Here is a 19121-nt window from a genome sequence, read left to right on the forward strand (position 1 = left end):
CGGGGACTCGGGAGGCCCCGGCGGGTTTATTCTTTAAGCTCCTTGCTGGCTGGATGGGTCTGGGTCTGGTCGCGCCGAGCTGCTGGTCATCTCTCCTGAGCTCCCCGCCCCCGCCGCCCACCTGCAGAGGGACGACGCGGGACAGTACCAGTGCCTGGCAGAGAACGAGATGGGCGCAGCAAGGAAAGTGGTGCTGCTCGTGCTGCAGAGTGAGTCCGGGCTCCCCTTCCCCAGCGGGGTGGGGTGGTGGGAGGTGGCACCCAGGGACAGCGGTGTCTGATGTGGCCACAATTTTTAAAAAGTAAAAAACTTCACCCATCATAAGCATACAGTTTAGTGATTCTTAGTAAATTTACAGAGTCGTACAACCTGTGCCATGCCCGTTCTCAGAAGATTTCCGTCATTCCAGGAAGTTCCCTCTGCCCATCTGCAGTCAGTCCCTGCTCCCACCCCAGCCCCAGGGAACCACGGAGCCGCTTTCTGTTCCTCTAGATGTGCCTGTCCTGGAAATCTCACATGAGTGGAATCATACGTAGCTTTCAGTTCTGGCTGCTTCCACGCATCAATGTTATTGAGTCATCCATGTCATGGCGTGTTACAGCATGTATCAGTACTTCATTCCTTTTTGTTGCTGAATAGCATTGCATCGTAAGGGTAGACTACATTTTTTATCCAGTCACCAGTTACTGGACATTGGATTATGTCTAAAGTTTGGCGATTATGAGTAACGCTGCTGTGCACATTTGTGTGCAAGTGTTTGGTGGATATATGTTCTCGTTTATCTTCGGGAGATTCCTAGGAGTGTAATTGCTGAGTGACATGGTAAGCATAGGTCTCACTTTCTAAGAAACCACCAATGGGCTGCACCATTTTACCTTCCTTCCAGCAGCACGAGAGGTTTTGGGTTGTCCACATCCTGGCCACTAGTTGGTAATGTCAGTGTTTTTATTTTAGCCATCATAGGGGGGTGACGTGATGTCTCACTTCATCTGTGTCCCCTAGTAACTACTGACAATGTGCATCTTTTCATGTGATTATGAGCCATTCATAGATCCTCTTTGGCTCAGTATATGTTCAGAATTTTTGCTTTTCTTTTTTCTTCTTAGAAACAGAGTCTCACCCTGTCGCCCAGGCTAGAGTGCAGTGGTATGATCACAGCTCACTGCAACCTCGAATTCTTGGGCTCAAGTGATCCTCCTGCTTCAGCCTCCCAAGTAGCTAGGACTACAAGCTCACACCATCATGTCTGGCTGCTTTTTTTATTTTTTATGGAGACAGGGTCTCATTGTGTTGCCCAGGCTGGTCTCAAGCCTCTGACCTCAAGTGATCCTCCCACCTCAGTTTCCCAAAGTGCTGGCATTATAGGCATGAGCCACCATGCCTGGCCTGTGCCCTTTATTTAATCGAGTTGTCTTATTAATAAGTTCTAATAGCTCTTTATATAATGTAGCTATAAGTTCTTCATCAGATATATGCTTTGCAAATATTGCCCCCAGTCTGTGGCTTCTCTTTGCATTTTCTTAGTGGTGCCTTTGAAGAGCAAAAGTGGTGAAATTTGACAAAGTCCAAATTTATCAATTTTGTATTTTTTTGGATCACCAAACTTTAGATCACTAAATACATTTTGGTGTCATATCTAAAAAAAAAACTTTGCCTAACCTAGGGTCACATTTTCTTCTATAATTTTTATAATTTTAGTTCTTTTGTCAAATTGATTACTAAGTATTTTATTATTTGGGTGCTATTTTGGATGGAATTGTTTTTCCTAGTTTGATCTTTGGATCTTTCATTGCTAATATATAGAAATACGGTTGATTTTTATATCATATCTTCTATAAATAGAGACAGTTTGACCTGTTTCTCTCCAGACTATATATTATGCCTTTAATTTCTTTGCACTGCCTGTTGCATTGGTTGGACCCTCTGGTACAATGTTGAATAGAATGGTGTGAGCAGACATCCTTGCCTCCTTCCTGGTTTTAGGTGGGAACATTCAGTCTTTTACCATTAAGTATGATGTCAGCTGTGAGGTTTTTGTAGCTGCCTTTATCAGGTTGAACAAGTTCCCCTTTTATACGTAGTTTGTTGAGAATTTTTGTCACGGATGGGGTTGGATTTCTGGTTCCAGACAAGATGGTACAGATGCACTTCTCCCTGTTGCTCTTGCTAAAACCCTTGGACTTGATGTAGAAGCAAACAGAAAGAGACTCTGGAAAGTAGAGAAAAGGACTGTTAACTGTGGATCTTGGGACCTGGGGAACAATATGGTGGTGGATTCCTTGGTTTTCCTTCTTGTCTCTTACATCCTGGGCTGGTTGCTTGAGAAACCAGCAACCTGGAAACACTAATGGGGACACACACACACACACACACACACACACGCACACGGTCCCAGCAAGAGCCTGTTCTCTCTTGCTAAAGGGCTAGGAAGGGGCCAACATGGCAAAAAAGAAAACTTGCAGATAACAGCCTCCCTACTCCAGCCAAACACCACGAAAAGTGCCGTCAGATGAGGTGTGATGAAGACAGAACTTCCGCTGCTTCGATCACTGAGCGGGGAGCCCCTCCCACACAGGCCACGTGACAGCCACGCAGGAGCAAAAAAGGGTGTCCCTCCCGTCCTGCCTAGGGTGGCCTCAGCCGCAGTCTCGCACGAAGCCTGCACTCCCACCCCTGCCCAGCACTACTGAGCACCCTCCCTGCTCCGGGGTATCGGGAGGGACCCTGGACTTTCACTGTCCCCTGGCAGAAGTGAAGTGGCACCTCCTTTCCCTGGCAGCGTCAGAGGAGGCCTGCTAACTAGGTGGAGACTAGGTAAGGACCCAAGACTTGCAATACGGGAACTCACCCGTCACACCAAGAACAAGGAAAATCTCAGCGGAACTGAGAGAAGGCAAGCCACAGACACCAGCCCAGATGGCACATGTTTGAGTAACGTCACAAGGACTTCAAAGCAGCCGTCCTAAAAATGCTTCGGTGCGCAATTGTGAACAAGACGAAACAGAGGAAAAGACAGGAAATCTCCGAGAAGAGTGGCGTGGAGTGGTTGGAAATCCAGGCAGTTTGGAGTCTGCCGCCGGGTGACGTTCCCACGGCGCGTCCGCTCTGCCCGCGTCGGCCAGGCGTGTGTGGGGAGCCGAGCAGGCCTTGCGTGGCCCCTCATTTCCGGGGTCTCCCGTCACATTTCAGGCAGGTCCTCTGGCTCCTCAGCCAGGGCCACCCCTCGAGCTGGCAGAGCCGTTTCCCGCCTGTTTCCTGCCAGCTTGGCCGCTTCTCCCAGTGACCCTTAGGGCGGCTTCCTGTGCCGCCGCCACTGCGCAGCCGGCCTGTGCAGGCCCCCGCGGCCAGCCTGCCCTAGGGACACTGCCAGCGTGAGCACAGCGGGCCAGGCGGGCACGGACCCGGGCAGGAAGGCCACAGACTGCCACAGTTCATACGCAAAGTTCTAGAAGCTTTTATGGATGAATGCTTCAGAACATGTGATTTGCCTTTGGTTGATTTCTAGAGCCCTGAAACTTCACGTTGTTTACGGCTATTTTGTCAAGTCTTCTACTCGTTCTGGGGGAGCCGGTTTGCTGGCCTCTTCGCCGGCCATGGCTGGAAGTCTTGCCTGTCCTTGTTTTGGCCTTGATTTAAGTTGCATCCTGCCAAATGTGCTCTCGTGTCACTTCTCTCACACAACTGCACCTGTGGCATTGCTCATTCTGTTCACATGGAGTCAGTGTATTCGCTGTCGTTGCTGTGTGGCTCTCCACTATGTGGACATACCGCCATTTATGCATGTGTCCCACTGCAGGTTAGTTTCCAGTTGTGGGCAGTTAACAACCTCCCCGTGCCTGGCTTTGGTAAACATGCACATGCACTCGCGTGAGTCAGGCTATTGGCGCAGGAGCAGAACCGCTAGGTCATACAGAACACGTGTGTGCAGCTTCAGGAGATACTGGCTATGGTGTGCCTGGTAATGGTTCCCAAAGATACGTCCCAGAACCTGGGACTGTTACTTATTTGGAAAAAGAATCTTTGAAGATGTGATAAAGTTAAGGATTTGAGATGGGGAGATTGTCTCACATTATCTTAGCAGGCCCTGAGTGCTGCCATAAGTTTCTTATAAAAGACAGCCAGGTGGAGATTAGATCCACACATACACATGTACACACACACACACATAAAACACGCACATACATATACACACATACATACTATACATACATACACATACACATGTGCATGCACACATGCACACACATACACACCTGCACACATGTGCATATGCAAATACATGTACGTGCACACATACACACACATACAATGTACATATCCACACATAGTGCATATATGCATACACACATACACACGTGCACACACACATAAAACACGCACATACATATACACACATACATACTATACACACATACACATACACATGTGCATGCACACATGCACACACATATACACACCTGCACACATGTGCATATGCAAACACATGTACGTGCACACACACACATACAATGTACATATCCACACATAGCGCATATATGCATACACACATACACACGTGCACACACACAAAGGCACAGTAAAGACACGGGCAAAAGATGGAGTGCTACAGCCTCACGTCGAGGCATGCTGGCCGCCACCGGAAGCTGGAAGGGATGAGGAACAGATTCTCCCTGGAGCCTGGCGAGGGAACAAGGCACCTTGACTGTAGCCCGCTGAGGCTGATTTTAGACTTGAGGCCTCCACAAACATGAGAGGATGAAATTCTGCTGTGTTAAGCCACGAGGTCCGTGGCCATCTGTCACAGCACCGCGGGGAGCTAACGCACAGGCGCAGGGCGTGCCGCGCGGCGGTGCCAGGGTGCGCTTGCGCGGCAGTGTCACCAGCACTGGGCGCCCCTGCTTTGCCGTTTCAGCCGTCCCAGAGAACCCACAGCAGCAAGTGGACAGGAATCATCACCCTCATCTTTCAGATGAGAAAACTGAGGGTCAGGGGGTGACGTGCTGAGAGTCACTCACAGCAGGTGACAGAGCCCAGTCTGCCCATTTCCTCGGACATCACATAGAGGCAGTTCTGGCAAGTGGCACCTCTTGCTTCCTACATGTTGCCAGAACTTTAGGAAATGACCTAAATGTCCTGTGAGAGAGCCTTGGTTTAGGCAAACCACAATAGAGCCAAACAGTAGAATGCCACAAAGCCACTAAAAGCCAATGTGTGATGGCGCGGGAAGGTATTTCTCTATGTGGAGTAAAAATAAAAGCAGGTGTGTGCAGTGTGACCCTATTTCCATAAGGAAACAATGTCTGGAGGGAAATGCGCAGGAATGGTAGCAGGGTGGGGGGCCGTGTGTCGTTCTGTCTCTTTCCGCCTCTCTGTATTTTCCAACGTGTCTGAATGAACATGTGCCACCTGAATATGCAAAAATAACAAAATGTTCCTAAAAGCTTCCTGGGCCCCCACAGGTGCCCCGGTGTTCCAGGTGGAGCCCCAGGACACGACGGTGAGATCGGGGGACGATGTGGCCCTGCAGTGCCAGGCCACGGGAGAGCCAGCGCCCACGACTGAGTGGCTGCGGGCAGGCCGGCCCTTGGAGCCCAGCCAGCGGCTCCGGACCCTGCCGGACGGGAGCCTGTGGCTGGAGCGTGCGGCGGCCGAGGACGCGGGCGCCTACGAGTGCGTCGCTCACAACCGCCTGGGCTCCGCCACGGCCCGGGCGTTCCTGGCTGTGAGAGGTACGGGGCGTCCCTGCCCGGACCTTCGTGGACAGAGGCAGGGTCCCCTGCACAGTGGGGATCTGTGTGCTGCTTGCGGGGCCTGGCCCAGCCCTGCCCCTGCCCTGCCCCTCCCCACCTCTTCTCTTTGCCTAGTCACAGACTCAGAATGAACCAGCAGGGAGGGCTTTATGGGCCTTCTTGTCTAGCCTGCCCATCTACAGTTGGGGAAACTGAGTCTCAGAGGTGGTGGTTGTTCACTGCTCACCCTGGACAGGGGACCCTGGCTGTTCCAGCTTAATTAGCACAGATACTTGTCCGCTGTTTGGACGCTCCACAACCCCGTGAAGCAGGCAGAGTAGGGTAAGAATGTCCACGGTGCTCTTGGGGGCTGCGATGAAAAGGCAGTGAGTTAGCACTTGTCCCAGGCTTTGCACACGGCCGGCCGTGGGAGGAGGTCAGAACGGTCAGTGGTCTCTCTAACCCCTGCCATCTCGGATTCCAGCTCCCTTCTCACTTGGGTCAGACCAAACTATAAAGTGAGGAAAGGACTACCCTGGGCCGGGCACAGTGGCTCACGCCTGTAATCCTAGCACTCTGGGAGGCCGAGGTGGGCGCATTGCTCGAGGTCGGGAGTTCAAAACCGGCCTGAGCAAGAGCGAGACCCCATCTCTACTAAAAATAGAAAGAAATTAATTGGCCAACTAATATATATAGAAAAAATTGGCCGGGCATGGTGGCACATGCCTGTAGTCCCAGCTACTGGGGAGGCTGAGGCAGGAGGATTGCTTGAGCCCAGGAGTTTGAGGTTGCTGTGAGCTAGGCTGACGCCACGGCACTCACTCTAGCCTGGACAACAAAGCGAGACTCTGTCTGAAAAAAAAAAAAAAAAAAAAAAAAAAAGGACTATCCTGAGAATCCACAGTAAAACAACTCAGCCCTGCACAGAGGAAGGTCACAGCACATTATTCGGAATGGCCTGTGCCTCTGTAGTACACACTCCCTGCGTGTGGCTTTGTCTCCCTCCCTGTCTGTGGCTGACATTGTTAATCTATCGCCACACACACTGTCAAACTCTTTCTCATAGAGCCCTCTCCAGGCAGAGCCTCTTGACTTACCAGAATCGGGACTTGACACTATAGCTTGAAAATCCGCATGAACCCCACTGCCAACCAAATGTGCGACCCTTCTGGCTCTCGCTGTCCTCATCTCCTGCGGGCAGGGGTCGGGGCCCACCAGTGCATCTCTGAAAGTTCAGCGGTTCTCTGACCCCAGCCAGAGACAGTGTCTCGGGGGTAGATTCAGGTCTGCAGCAGACCCACCCGCTCCCTGTTTCAGGACGTGGTCTCGGTTCCTACCCTCTCCAGCTGACAAAGCCCCGGTCCAGACCACAAAGCTGCGCAGGCCGCCTCCGTATGGTTTCCTGGGGCTGCGTTACAAAGAGGCCTGAAACCTGAGACCCAGGTGTCAGCAGTGCTGGTTCCTTCCGAGGGCTGTGACCCTGAACCTGTTCCCTGCCTCTCCCAGTGCTGCTGCTGTTTGCTGGTGACCCTGCCTTCCTCCGCCTGGGGGAGCCCCGCCCCACCTCCGCCTTCACCTGTGCGTGGCTCTCTGCATGTGTGCCCGTCTCCACGGTTCCCGTGTAGAAGGACGACAGTCCCTGGATTAGCACCCACCCTAATGACCTCATTTTAACTTGGTCTCCTCTATAAAGACCCTCTCTTCAAACAAGGTCACATTGTGAGGTCCTGGGGCTAGGACTTGAACATATTAATTCCCGAGGGGTGTGCACACTGCAACCCACAACAGCCTCCTTATTTATTTACTGGAAGCAGGCATTTTTCCTGCATTTATGCTAACCATAGAAAGGCCAGATGCTATAGAAATCTACAAAGAAAAAAAGTAATTCTCTCCCATAATTCAATTGCCAGACAATAGCTTGGGCAATTATCTGGGGGTATATTCTTCCACCCTCTTTTCTCTGAATGTAAGAGATGCAGTTTTTTCTTTTAACAAATGAGGTCAGATTCACAGGTCGTCTTTATAACCTGCCGTTTTCACTCTGCGTTGGACGACGTCCCATGCGGGTGAACCGCGTCTTCTTTATTGGCTTCAGGTCATTCCATGGAATGGTTTTTATGTTAATTTCTTTTAGCTTTGTTAAACAAGCCACATAGTTTATCTTTCCAGTTTCCTCTCTAAAAGCCACCATGCGGGGCACATCTTTGTGTGATGACCTGAATGGCTCTAGACGACAAGTTCCTATGAGGGGCATTGATAGATAAAACCACAAACTTGTCTTCCCCGCCACCTGCTTCATTCCTCCTTCCATGTCAGCCTGGCGGGTCCCAACTCTGGCCTTGTGGGGGACAAGAGGCTGCTGAGCCACCCCATGTCTGAGAAGGTTGGCAGTGGCTTGCCATGCCTGGGTTCCAATTTCCTGTCCCCTTCCGAAATTACCCGGGTCATGCCCCTGCCTTCTTGTCTGCAGTTCCCAATTCCATCCTCACCCCCTCATTAAAAGGCCAGGGACAGGTTCACGGCCCCTCTTCTATCCCTGCCGTGAACCCCAGAGCAGCGGACACTGATGAGAAACATCCCAGATGGGCAGCAAATCTCATCAAATCCCATCCAGAGACTGCAGGAAATAGCTCTGCTTCCTAGAATCCAAAATTAGCCAGCCCCCAGATTCACCCATTTAGGATCCTGGCAGTTGAGTGTCTTATGTTATTTTTTGACAGATCATGGGCAATTTGTTGTTAATTTCCCCGGAGAGCTGGTGAGTGGAGAGGCAGGCTAACTTCTGTCTCTCGCCCCCTGGAATGCCAGCTGCCTAAACGAGACAGCTGGTGCATTAGTCAGAGGAAGTGCCCTGTGCCTGTGCCATCCATTTGATTAGTGCTGAAGAGCATCTGCTCGCAGGAAACCAACCCACCCCAGCCAAGCCAGCTGCAAGGTGGCCGGAGCCAGTGCCCCTGATGGAATGGGGGCATTCAAAGGATGGCACTCAGGTCTGGCTCGGTGCCCTGGACCCTCCAGCAGGCCAGCATACCCTCTCATCCCTGGCTCATGCATGTCTGTGGTCCTACCTCCTCACTTGACAGAGTAGCCAACTTGGCCCTCTGTAAAAGGTGTGGCTTGGGGGCCTGATGTGGCCAGGTTTCAAGGAAGGTGATGGCAGAGCCAGAATCTGGAGCCAGGACCCCCTGGGCATTGAGTCCATCTCCCATTAGCTGTGTGTCCTCAGGCAAGATACTTCACCTCTCTGAGCCTCCATTTACTCCTTTGTGAAAAGGAAATGACAACTATGGGGATGGGGTTGGATAGCAGGTCCACACTGTTCTTTTCCTTCCTCCCAGGGGAGCCACGGGGGAGCCGGGGCAGCATGATTGGGGTGATCAATGGCCAGGAATTTGGGGTGGCCACACTCAACACCAGCGTACAGCAGGAGGTGCGTTCTGGGGTCACCACCATCCGGAGCACCATCAGCCACATCCCAGTAAATGTGGGTAAGTGGGGACAAGAGTGTCATCTGCATCTGGGCCCATTACCCCAGCCCACTGGGCCCCTCTGGCACCTGCTGGACCTGGGGGAGGCAAAGCCCGGGTCCCGGGTTTGCTCCAGGCCTGAGCACTGACTGGTGCACGTCTGATGCCTCTAGCAGCTGAGTCCAGGCCAGAGCAGCCTTGGTGCGGGCAGGCAACCCGCCACACCATGCGCTGACTGCGTGACAGTCAGCCCGAGAGACGGTGGGAATGGTCGGGGTGTTGTGGGTGCAGGTGCTCAGATCGTGGTTTGTGAAGCCATTGATGCCACGTGAGGCTCCTCCCCACGGTTGAGGCCAGGGCCGACAGGACTGGAGGGACCCCCAGTGAGGACTGAGGGATGCTGGCTGGGGCTGAAAAAAGCAGGAAACGTGGAGAATTAAATTAGCTGGAAAACCTAGAGGACCAAGAACCGTCTGTGCACTTGCACAACAACCCGCCACACGCGTGTCTGAGCGGATGAATGTCTGGGAGACGGGCAGACCTTGTCACGGTCGACCTCGCTATCTCGCTCTTCCCAGGGACCCGCTCTTCCTCCTGGGGGAACAGAGCAGAGGAAGGGCCGTGCTCATGGGGTCTTTACTAAGAACAGCTCCTCTCAAGCTGCCCTTGACCACAGTCCTGCGTGGGGTCAGGGGACTTTGCCAGGGATCGCTCCGAGCTGGCGTTCAGCAGAGAGCCAGTAAGGCCAGATGCTGCCCAGATGTGGCTGCTGATTCCAGCTGCAGGAGCAAGAGTGGTGGAGACATCTGGCCGCGAGCCAGTGGGCCAGGCCCTGCTCAGTGGAAGCAGGCACAGAGAGGGTGAGAAGGTTCTGCCCATGCGCAGGGGCCCGGCTGGCTCCTGGTAACATCACACAGCTGCACCATCTCTGACCCCAAGCAACTGGGCAGTGGGCTGTGTCCCCCAGCCCAGCCCATGGCCCCACCTGGCCCTGAGAGGAGGGCTGGGCACCGCGTAAAGTCTGAGAATCCATGTAGACTTTTTGGCTTTTTTTTGAATGGTTTGGAACAATCCTTCCTCTCCTGGGCTCTTCCAGACGGAAACTTTGTTAATTTTCAACTCCGGCCAGCAAATATGTCATGACAATTCACAGAATCCCAGGCTCTGTGGTGACCCAGGAGTCCATAATCTGTATTTGTTGAACTGAGTTGAATATCAACAAGTTGCGTGCATTTCTTCGCATAAGTTTGTTTTACTAATTTTCACGACAACCTCATGAAGTGGGTCATTTGCCTTCTCTGTCCCAGGCCCTGGTTAAGTAACTGGTGCAGGTGGTCGAGACTGAGTGTGGGTGGGGAGGGAAGGGGCTGAGCTCCCTGGGGGCAGTGGCAGCCACAGAGGGACCCGGAGCAGGAGGGTGGCCACCCTGAGGATCCAGCCCTAACCCAGCCTCGGTGCCCCGCTCCGCCCAGGGCCTCTGATGCGGGTGCTTGTGGTCGCCATCGCCCCCATCTACTGGGCCCTGGCCGGAGAGAGCGGGGAGGCCCTGAACGGCCACTCCCTGACGGGTGGCAGCTTCCGACAGGAGTCACACGTGGAGTTTGCAACAGGTGAGCAGGGTCTTCCCGGGGGTGGGCCAGGTAAGCCCATGGCCGGAGCCCAGGGCCACCCCGTGGTGACTTTGGACTGGGTGGGGTGGATTGCAGGGGAGCTGCTGACAATGACCCAGGTTGCCCGGGGCCTGGACCCTGATGGCCTTCTGCTCCTTGACATGGTGGTTGATGGCATTGTCCCCGAGAGCCTGGCCGACACAGATCTTCGAGTGCAGGTGGGGGGTCACGTCCTGGGGTGTGCGGAGGGGATGGGTGAGAGAGAATGGAGTGTCCTGTCCCCACCCACCCCCGAGCAGCCAGGCCCACTGTCCTTCCTGACACCCCAGCAGACGCTGGGTCATGCCCTTGGACTCTGGGTAGGACTAGCAGGTTGTAACAGGCTCAGCCGGGGCCCAGTGGGAGGACACTCTGAGCCCAGCTTCTTGGGGACGGAGAATTCCCCCCATTCCATGAGCAAGCGCACAGAGGGAAGTGAGCTGCCCAGGGCTGCCTGGCAGGTTGGAGGAAGAGCTGAGACGTCCACCCAGTTCTTCTCCCCCAGCAGCCCCCAGCCCTGAGTGGAGGCTGAGTGTCCCAGGCTGCATGGGGGTTGAAATCCCAGCACCCTCCTCCTCCTCTCCCTGCCCCTCCTCTTCCTCCTCCAGGACTTCCAGGAGCGCTACGTGCAGACAGGGCCCGGCCAGCTGTTTGTGGGCTCCACGCAGCGCTTCCTCCAAGGCCGCGCCCCAGCGTCCCTGCGCTGCAACCACAGCATCCAGTACGACGCGGCCCGGGGCCCCCAGCCCCAGCTGGTGCAGCACCTGCGGGCCTCGGCTATCAGCACGGCCTTCGACCCCGAGGCCGGGGCCCTGCACTTCCAGCTCAATACAGCCCTGCAAGCTGGTGAGGCCCCCACCCTTTGTCCCCATGACCCCACTGCTCTAGCTGAATGTGCACCTGGCTAAAGGTCACCTCTGCCCCCTGCATCCCTGACCAGGGCCCGGAGACTGGGGGACCGAGACAGCTCGCCTGGTCTGCTCACCTCCAAACTGTCCCTACTCAGGTTCATCCACCCACACCCCCCGCAGGGACGCAGCTCTTCGGGCCACTCCTGTTCACACCTCCGCCTTTCCCCAGGCCCCAGGGCGAAGGTCCAAACGCCCACCCTGGGCTGATGTTCAAGAGTCGAGCCACACCCACCCCCTCCTCCCAGGGGGCTGGAGCCACTGTCAGACCCCCTGGAGACCCACTGGAACCTGCCCTATATTCTCACCCAGGGGAGACTGACAATACACACCCCAAATGTCTCTGACATTGAGCAAGAGGTGGTGGTGAGAGCACAGCTTTGAGGCCAAGCAGACCCCGGTTCCAAAACCCTAGCTCTGCACCGAGTGACCACTTTATCAAGGGTGACTGTCCCTACGGTTACACAGTCTGGGCTCTGAACCCAGCTGCCCCACCCGCCTTTGTTCTTGCTGCCATCCACGCTCCCCGCCCCTCTGCTCTCCCTCTGTGTGCAGCGCTGGGCCCTCGGGGCGCGGGTTTGGGCTTCTCCTGGGTCTGCCTGACCCACTGCGCAGCCTCTCGGGCGTGTCCCACAGCTGCCGCTCCGGTGAGCCCGTGTGGGGAAGGAGCTCATTGACTCACTGGCACCGTCCTGGCTCCATCCTGGCTCAGGAGGGGGCCACGCAGTGTGGCCAGGGCAGCCTTGGGGGCCTGTGTCCTTAGGGCATATCTGCTTGGCCTTGCAGAGGAGAATGAAGTCGGCTGCCCCGAGGGCTTTGAGCTGGACTCCCAGGGAACGTTTTGTGTGGGTGAGTGGTCCCCAACCCCCGCATGCACACGGGAGGCCTCCCAGCCTGGGAGGAGTGGCCTGTCCTGGCCAGGTGGCAGGAGAGCCCAGGAGCAGAAACCACCAGACCCCTTCCTGCCCCAGACAGGGACGAGTGCTCAGGCAATCCAAGCCCCTGCTCCCATTCCTGCCTCAATGGGCCCGGCCACTTCTCCTGCTCCTGCCCAGCCGGCTTCACCCTGGCCTGGGATGACAGGAACTGCAGAGGTGAGTGGGCCCCAGGTGGGGAGGTGCTCCTCACACCTGGCCCAGGTGTGCAGGAGGGTCCCCGGGCCCAGCTCTCGGGGGCACGTACCTCCAGGGATGGCCCATTCCTGAGGGCATTGGATACCAGCCTGGGGGACCCGATGCCATGTCCCCACCAGGTCCCTTCCTGCTATGGGGGCTGCAGAAAGGTGAGGCCCAGGTATTAGGGTGACGGGATCCCCGGAGACACACAGGCAGCAACCATGCTTGTACCCGCTGAGCCTGGACTCGGCCTCGGGCACTTTCCCAGCACTCAGTGTCGTCCCAGTTGGCTGGGCTGGCGAGGGAGCCGTCATGTGTCTGCCCTGTGTGCCCTGTGTGCTCTCAGCAGCACCACTGGGTGACAGATCTGACCTGGGGGACTGTCCTGCTGCTGCCCCCAATCGGCACCCCTCCACGCCCACCAGCGGGCCGGGTGCCCAGGGGGACACTGTCTGCAACCTGGCATGGGAAGCCGCAGGCGGAGCCCTTAGGTCCCTCGGGTGGGCTCTGGGTTGGGGGCAGGGCAGGACGATGGAAAGAGCTAGCAGGAGGGGGGGCCTTCCTGCCAGGGGCTTCTGGGCCTGGGGACGAGGCCAGTGCAGGTGGGCTGGGTCAGTGCCAGGGTGGCGAGGAGGACTTGGGGACTATGCTCACGCAGCCGCTGGCCCCGCCCTCCCCCCAGACGTGGACGAGTGTGCGTGGGATGCCCACCTCTGCCGACAGGGACAGCGCTGCGTGAACCTGCTGGGCTCCTACCGCTGCGTCCCTGACTGCGGGCCTGGCTTCCGGGTGGCCGCAGACGGGGCCGGCTGTGAAGGTGCCGGGGGCGTGGGGTGGGGCCTGTCCACACTCTTGGGAACCCGAGGTTCAGCTGATGGGAGGCCGTGTGTCACCGGGATGCTGGACCTCCAGGGCGACCAGAACTGGCTGGTCTGACAGGGGCCGCACAGGGCAGAGGGCAGCATGGCGGCCCGACTGGGGCGATGGGTAGTTGTGCCTCCACGGGCCTTGGGGCCACACCGGCCTGGCCGCCCGCCTGCCCCTCCCTTCTTCTCACCATTTTTAGCTCTTCCCACATGCCCACTCCCAGCCCTTCACGGGCTTGAGCCAGTTCTCTCCTCGTCACACCCCCCGGTAAGGCCGCGTCCTGCCCTCCTTACGGATGAGGAAACAAGCTCTGGAGGGAGAGTTTCGGACCCAGGGCCTAGGATATGGCAGAGCTCTGTGGAACCCAGCACTCTGCGTCCGAAGCCCACCTTTCTGGCCCCTTCCTTTTTTTCGGACCCAAACCCTCTTGAGCTGCAGGCTGGTTGGTACAAGTGGGAGGGGCAGCGCATTCAGCCTGGTGGCGCAGCCAGCCTGCAGGCACTAAAGTTGGAGTGGGGAAGGGGCCCAGATGTGCAGGGGGATGGTCTCTGGGCTAGGCCCCGCCCCTGACCACGCCCCTGCCTCCCAGATGTGGACGAATGCCTGGAGGGACTGGACGAGTGTCACTACAACCAGCTCTGCCAGAACACCCCAGGCAGTCACCGCTGCGGCTGCCCCAGGGGGTACCGGATGCAGGGCCCCGGCCTGCCCTGCCTAGGTATGGGGACATGGGGGCACACATCCTCTGGCAGGCACCCCCTGCTCACGGGCAGTGGGAGCTCATGGCTCTGGTGCTAGTGAGTGCTGAGAATGACCGAGCAGCAGCCGACACTGGCCGTGCACTCAGCAGGTGCCTGCATCTGAGCTTCCCTGCCTGTGGCACCAAAATTTTAGCCAACCCCTGCGGGTCACCTGCCCTGGGAGGCCAGGAGGAGGAGGGGGTTGAGATGAGTGGGTGGATCTCAGAGGGGCTTCAGCAGTAGAATGGACCCTCCGAAGAGTTCAGGGGCTGAGGGGAGCTGGAGTCTGGGATGATGCATGCTCAGAGCTGGGGGAGGCTGGGGTGGCTGGAGAGGGACAGCCTGGGGACAGGCCTATGTGCAGCATGTGAGCACCTGAATTCTGGGGCAGTGTGAGCAAGAGAGGAAGCTGGAGCCAGGTGGAGTGGCCACAGGCTGCTGCAGTGAGCCCTGAGCCACCCTCGGCCCTCCCCGGCCCTCCCCCCTGCAGATGTCAACGAGTGCCTGCAGCTGCCCAGGGCCTGCGCCTACCAGTGCCACAACCTCCAGGGCGGCTACCGCTGCCTGTGCCCGCCAGGCCAGACCCTCCTCCCTGATGGCAAGGCCTGCACCTCACCGGAGCAGAATGAACAAAATGTGACCACCGTCAGCCACCGGGGCCTCTTTGTGCCCTGGCTGCGGCCCCAGGGCCCCGTCCCTGGTGGCCCCTTTCATGCCTTGCTCTCCCTTCGCACGGGACCTGCAGCCCCGAGCAGCGTGGGCCGGGCCTGGTGCCCCCTTGGCTTCATCAGGCAGAACGGTGTCTGCACAGGTGAGACCAGGCCCCAGCCATCCCATGGGGACACATCCGCTATGTTATCTGGGGCTCCTAGGCTGGGCGCATGGGCACCGCCCACTGAGTTCAGGAACGCAGGGCTCACAGGCAGTGCGGTGGGTGCGCGGGAGGAGAGCGGCTTCCTCCGTACCGGCCTCTCGGAGGCTTGGCTGTGCTAATGGGCAAGGGGCTTCCAAGAGGAGGATGGAGGATTTTCTAAACCATTCCACTTCAGGACACTTGCCTGGGGGAAGGGCGTCCTGGACAAATGTTTCAGGAACCCACTCTGAGAAACACTGCTCTTGGCACTCAGCGGTAGAGCAGTCAGGGAGGGAGATGTCGTGGAGTGAAGGAGACGTTCAGGCCGACATGAGAATGGGGGAAGGGGGTCTGGTGGGTACAGAGGTGGGGTTGGGGGCCCTGCAGAGGCCGACACTGGGCTGCAGAGAGGGACAGAGGAGGCACCTGCCGGAGTGCTGACACTTTGCCCTTCCCGCCTGGGCAGAGGGGCCTGTGCTGGGGGTGGTGCCCCTCGCTCTGTGCCGTGGTGAGCATGGGCTGGGGCCGGGTGGGGCTCCTGCCCCCGGCCAGGCCCAGGGATGCCCCAAGCCCTGAATCCGGGGCCAGGTAGGGCAGAACAGGGAGGAGTGGGCCATCCCAGAGCCTGGCAGTCAGGCACGTGGCCACCGGGGCGTCTGTGACTCAGCATGTCTCTCTGCCTGCTCCCCCCGCCCACCACTCATGCCCGGGCCAGACCTCGACGAGTGCCGCGTGAGCAGCCTGTGCCAGCACGCCTGCCGCAACACCGCGGGCAGCTACCGCTGCCTGTGCCCCGCCGGCTACCGCCTCCTGCCCAGCGGCAGGAACTGCCAGGGTGAGCAGATCCGGAGGGGCCTGGGCGGGGAGCAAGGGACAGGGCACATGGGATCTCACCCACTCTGTTCGCTCCACCCCTTCACAACCATCCCGTGGGGGCGGGGCGGGAGGGGAGCTCGGAGGCGCTACGTGACCAGGCTCCACAGCCAGCTGCGCCCACGCGCCAACAGGAGCCTCAAGAGATTACGTGGGCGTAATGGGACCCGCCTGCAGGGACTCTGCTGGGTCCCTCACAGCCGCTCCTCACCTCCCCAGCCTCAGCAGCTGGGCGAGGCCTGCAGAGCGCGCAGGGCCGAGCAGCCGCCGCTGCGGTGGTGGTAGCGTCCTCCACCTCCCGCGTCGCGTCGTGCACCTTCCCCGGCACACACCAGGGCCTCGGCCGGTCCCCCTGCCTGGCCCGCCCTAGCCAACGGGAATCTGCAGCCTTGCATGTCTCCATCCTCACTCTGTCACGGGGCTCAGGGAACGTCCTCTGAGAGGGGCAGGCCTTCCACAGAGGGACACCAGGATGCTCGGCCCACAGGCAGGGTCACTGGGGTTCAGAGGGCAAAGTGGCCGTCCGGGGCAAGCCCCATGTCTCCAGGGCCTCCAACTGGGCACTAGGCTCAGGAGGTCCCCCCGGTGCCCACCATCACCCCCTGGAAAGTCCTCGCCCCTGGGGAGGTGGGGAGGTCACGGGGACCCGGCCAGGCTTTCACAGGTCAGACTAGTGGGGACAAAGGAAGAAGGGCTGCCCGCCTCGCTGGTCCTCCAAAGGTGCTGCTCCCAACTCACGGTCTCCTTCTTGCCCTCCTGTCCCCGCCTGCGCCCTCCTCCTTTGCTGCCTCTCATCCCCTTCCCCACCCAGACATCAACGAGTGCGAGGAGGATGGCATTGAGTGCGGGCCCGGCCAGATGTGCTTCAACACCCGCGGCAGCTACCAGTGTGTGGACACGTCCTGTCCCGCCACCTACCGGCAGGGCCCCAGCCCTGGGTAAGGGGCTGAGTGGCTAGGGGGGGCGGGGGGGGGGAGGACACATCTGCCAGCAGCTGCAGCTTCCGCCTGGCTCCTGCTGCCGCACCCCTGCCCCTAGGCCCTATCTCAGGCAGAGGCCTCCCAGGGCCTGTGGAGGTCGCGCTGCGAGACTCCTGGGCCCAGGCCCCGTGCCCTTGAAGAGCACATTCTGCAGCCACTCAGGGTGCAAGCTCGCCTTGACACAGTCACTCCCCGGCTGGGGACGCAGGTGTGCGTGGTGGACACAGGTGTGCGTGGGGGACGCAGGTGTGCGTGGAGCGCTGGGGGCAGGGAAGAGGCCAGAGTTGGGAGACAATGGGGGACACACAAACACACACATAAAACCCAGACACATACACAAAACCCTGGACTCAAAACACATGAACAAAAGACACATTTCCTCCAGGCCACTAACAGTGGCCACGAAAGCCACAAAGACGCAGAGACGGGAGGACCTGGGCCCGGCTGCTGTGGTCGGGAAAGTGTCTCCTGGCGGGACTTGCCCTGGACCTTACACACTGGGAAGCGCAGGCTGGGGTGGAAGCGGCTTCCCTGGGCAAAGCTAAGAGCGTTTCTTTGAACCTCCACCCCACTCCCGCACAGCGGTGACTCAGCTCCGTGCACCTGCAGGTGGCCTCGAGGGCTCTAAGTCGGGGGCTGCCCTGTGCCTGCTGGGCCACCTGGGGCATGGACTGGGAACGTCCCTGGGGGAGCCTGTCCCGTGGGAAAGTCTCTGGCTTCTGTCGGGCTCGTTTGTTGATCTCTAAAATGGGCTAGCAGTGGCGCGCGCGGGCAGCGCGAGCAGAGCTGCAGACGATGTCTGCGGCTCCGACAGCAACCGGTCCCCCGTCTGTCTACGCGACCCGCAGGACGTGCTTCCGGCGCTGCTCCCAGGACTGCGGCGCCGACGGCCCCTCCACGCTGCAGTACCGGCTGCTGCCGCTGCCCCTGGGCGTGCGCGCCCACCACGACGTGGCGCGCCTGGTCGCCTTCTCGGACGCCGGCGTCCCCGCCAACCGCACGGAGCTCAGCGTGCTCGAGCCCGACCCGCGCAGCCCGTTCGCGCTGCGCCCGCTGCGCGCCGGCCACGGCGCCGTCTACACCCGCCGCGCGCTCACCCGCGCCGGCCTCTACCGCCTCACCGTGCGCGCCGCCGCGCCGCGCCACCAGAGCCTCTTCGTCCTGCTCATCAACGTGTCCCCCTACCCCTACTGAGGCAGAAAGGGTCACCGGCTGCAGTTCTGGGGCCGGCGTGACCCCCGAGGAAGGGGGCGGGGAGGAGCCGGCCCGGGCCAGACTGCGGGCGGACAGGGTGGCCCTTGTCCGTGCCATCTGCTCTGGCAAGCGGAACGTCATCTTCTCCGCCCCCGTGCGTCAGTGAGACCTTCAGTAAACACAACCCTGCGCAGCCTTGACCCCAGGACGGCAAGGACCTGAGCTCGCAGGCAGGTGGCAAAGGCCGCCCTGACGCGGCAAGGCTCCGGGTGAAGCCTCCGGGTCGCACCCGCCCCTCCAGGCTTGCCCAAGCCTCAGAGGGGCCTGGGCAGGGACACAGGGCACCAGGGCGCCAGAGGGAGGGGGCAGACCCTGCGCTGACAGCAGCAGTGGCCGCTGTCCACACCTGGCACTGTCATCCTGAACCCAGTGTGCGTATGCACGATATAAAAACGATTGTTTTTAACACAACTTGGGTGTCTCTAAAAAAAATAAAAATAAAAAAAAAAATAAAAACGATTGTTTTTAACCAACTTGGTTTCTTTGTCTAATTATTTTGCTCTGTAAGGAGGGGCTTTGGCTGGAAGGGAAACCACCACCCTTCTGTTCTGATCCAGGAGCACTGGAGTAGGAGTCCAGTGGGCCCGGCTCCTTATGAGGGGGCATCAGGCTCCTCTCTGGGCCGTTTTCACATCCGTAAAGTGCACTGCAATAGGGCTGCCCCGTCCCCTAAGGGCTGTGGGGAG

The 19121-nt window shown here is 58.4% G+C and overlaps 1 protein-coding gene across 1 annotated transcript in view; it reads left to right on the top strand.

Moving 5' to 3' along the window:
- Positions 1 to 18908, top strand: part of HMCN2 (hemicentin 2) — a 140917-nt gene extending 122009 nt beyond the window's left edge. Inside the window, exons 85-98 of the mRNA XM_012754522.3 lie at positions 128 to 209; positions 5460 to 5729; positions 9068 to 9217; positions 10669 to 10806; positions 10903 to 11024; positions 11454 to 11691; positions 12540 to 12602; positions 12725 to 12847; positions 13551 to 13685; positions 14325 to 14453; positions 14966 to 15286; positions 16044 to 16163; positions 17013 to 17139; positions 18030 to 18908. Of these exons, the coding sequence (XP_012609976.3) occupies positions 128 to 209; positions 5460 to 5729; positions 9068 to 9217; positions 10669 to 10806; positions 10903 to 11024; positions 11454 to 11691; positions 12540 to 12602; positions 12725 to 12847; positions 13551 to 13685; positions 14325 to 14453; positions 14966 to 15286; positions 16044 to 16163; positions 17013 to 17139; positions 18030 to 18375 (2364 nt within the window). The 3' untranslated portion in view covers positions 18376 to 18908. The remainder of the gene's footprint in view (positions 1 to 127; positions 210 to 5459; positions 5730 to 9067; positions 9218 to 10668; positions 10807 to 10902; positions 11025 to 11453; positions 11692 to 12539; positions 12603 to 12724; positions 12848 to 13550; positions 13686 to 14324; positions 14454 to 14965; positions 15287 to 16043; positions 16164 to 17012; positions 17140 to 18029) is intronic.
- Positions 18909 to 19121: the final 213 nt, after the last annotated feature.

This window comes from Microcebus murinus, chromosome 12 (genome assembly GCF_040939455.1).
Source record: "Microcebus murinus isolate Inina chromosome 12, M.murinus_Inina_mat1.0, whole genome shotgun sequence".
NCBI lineage: Eukaryota > Metazoa > Chordata > Mammalia > Primates > Cheirogaleidae > Microcebus > Microcebus murinus.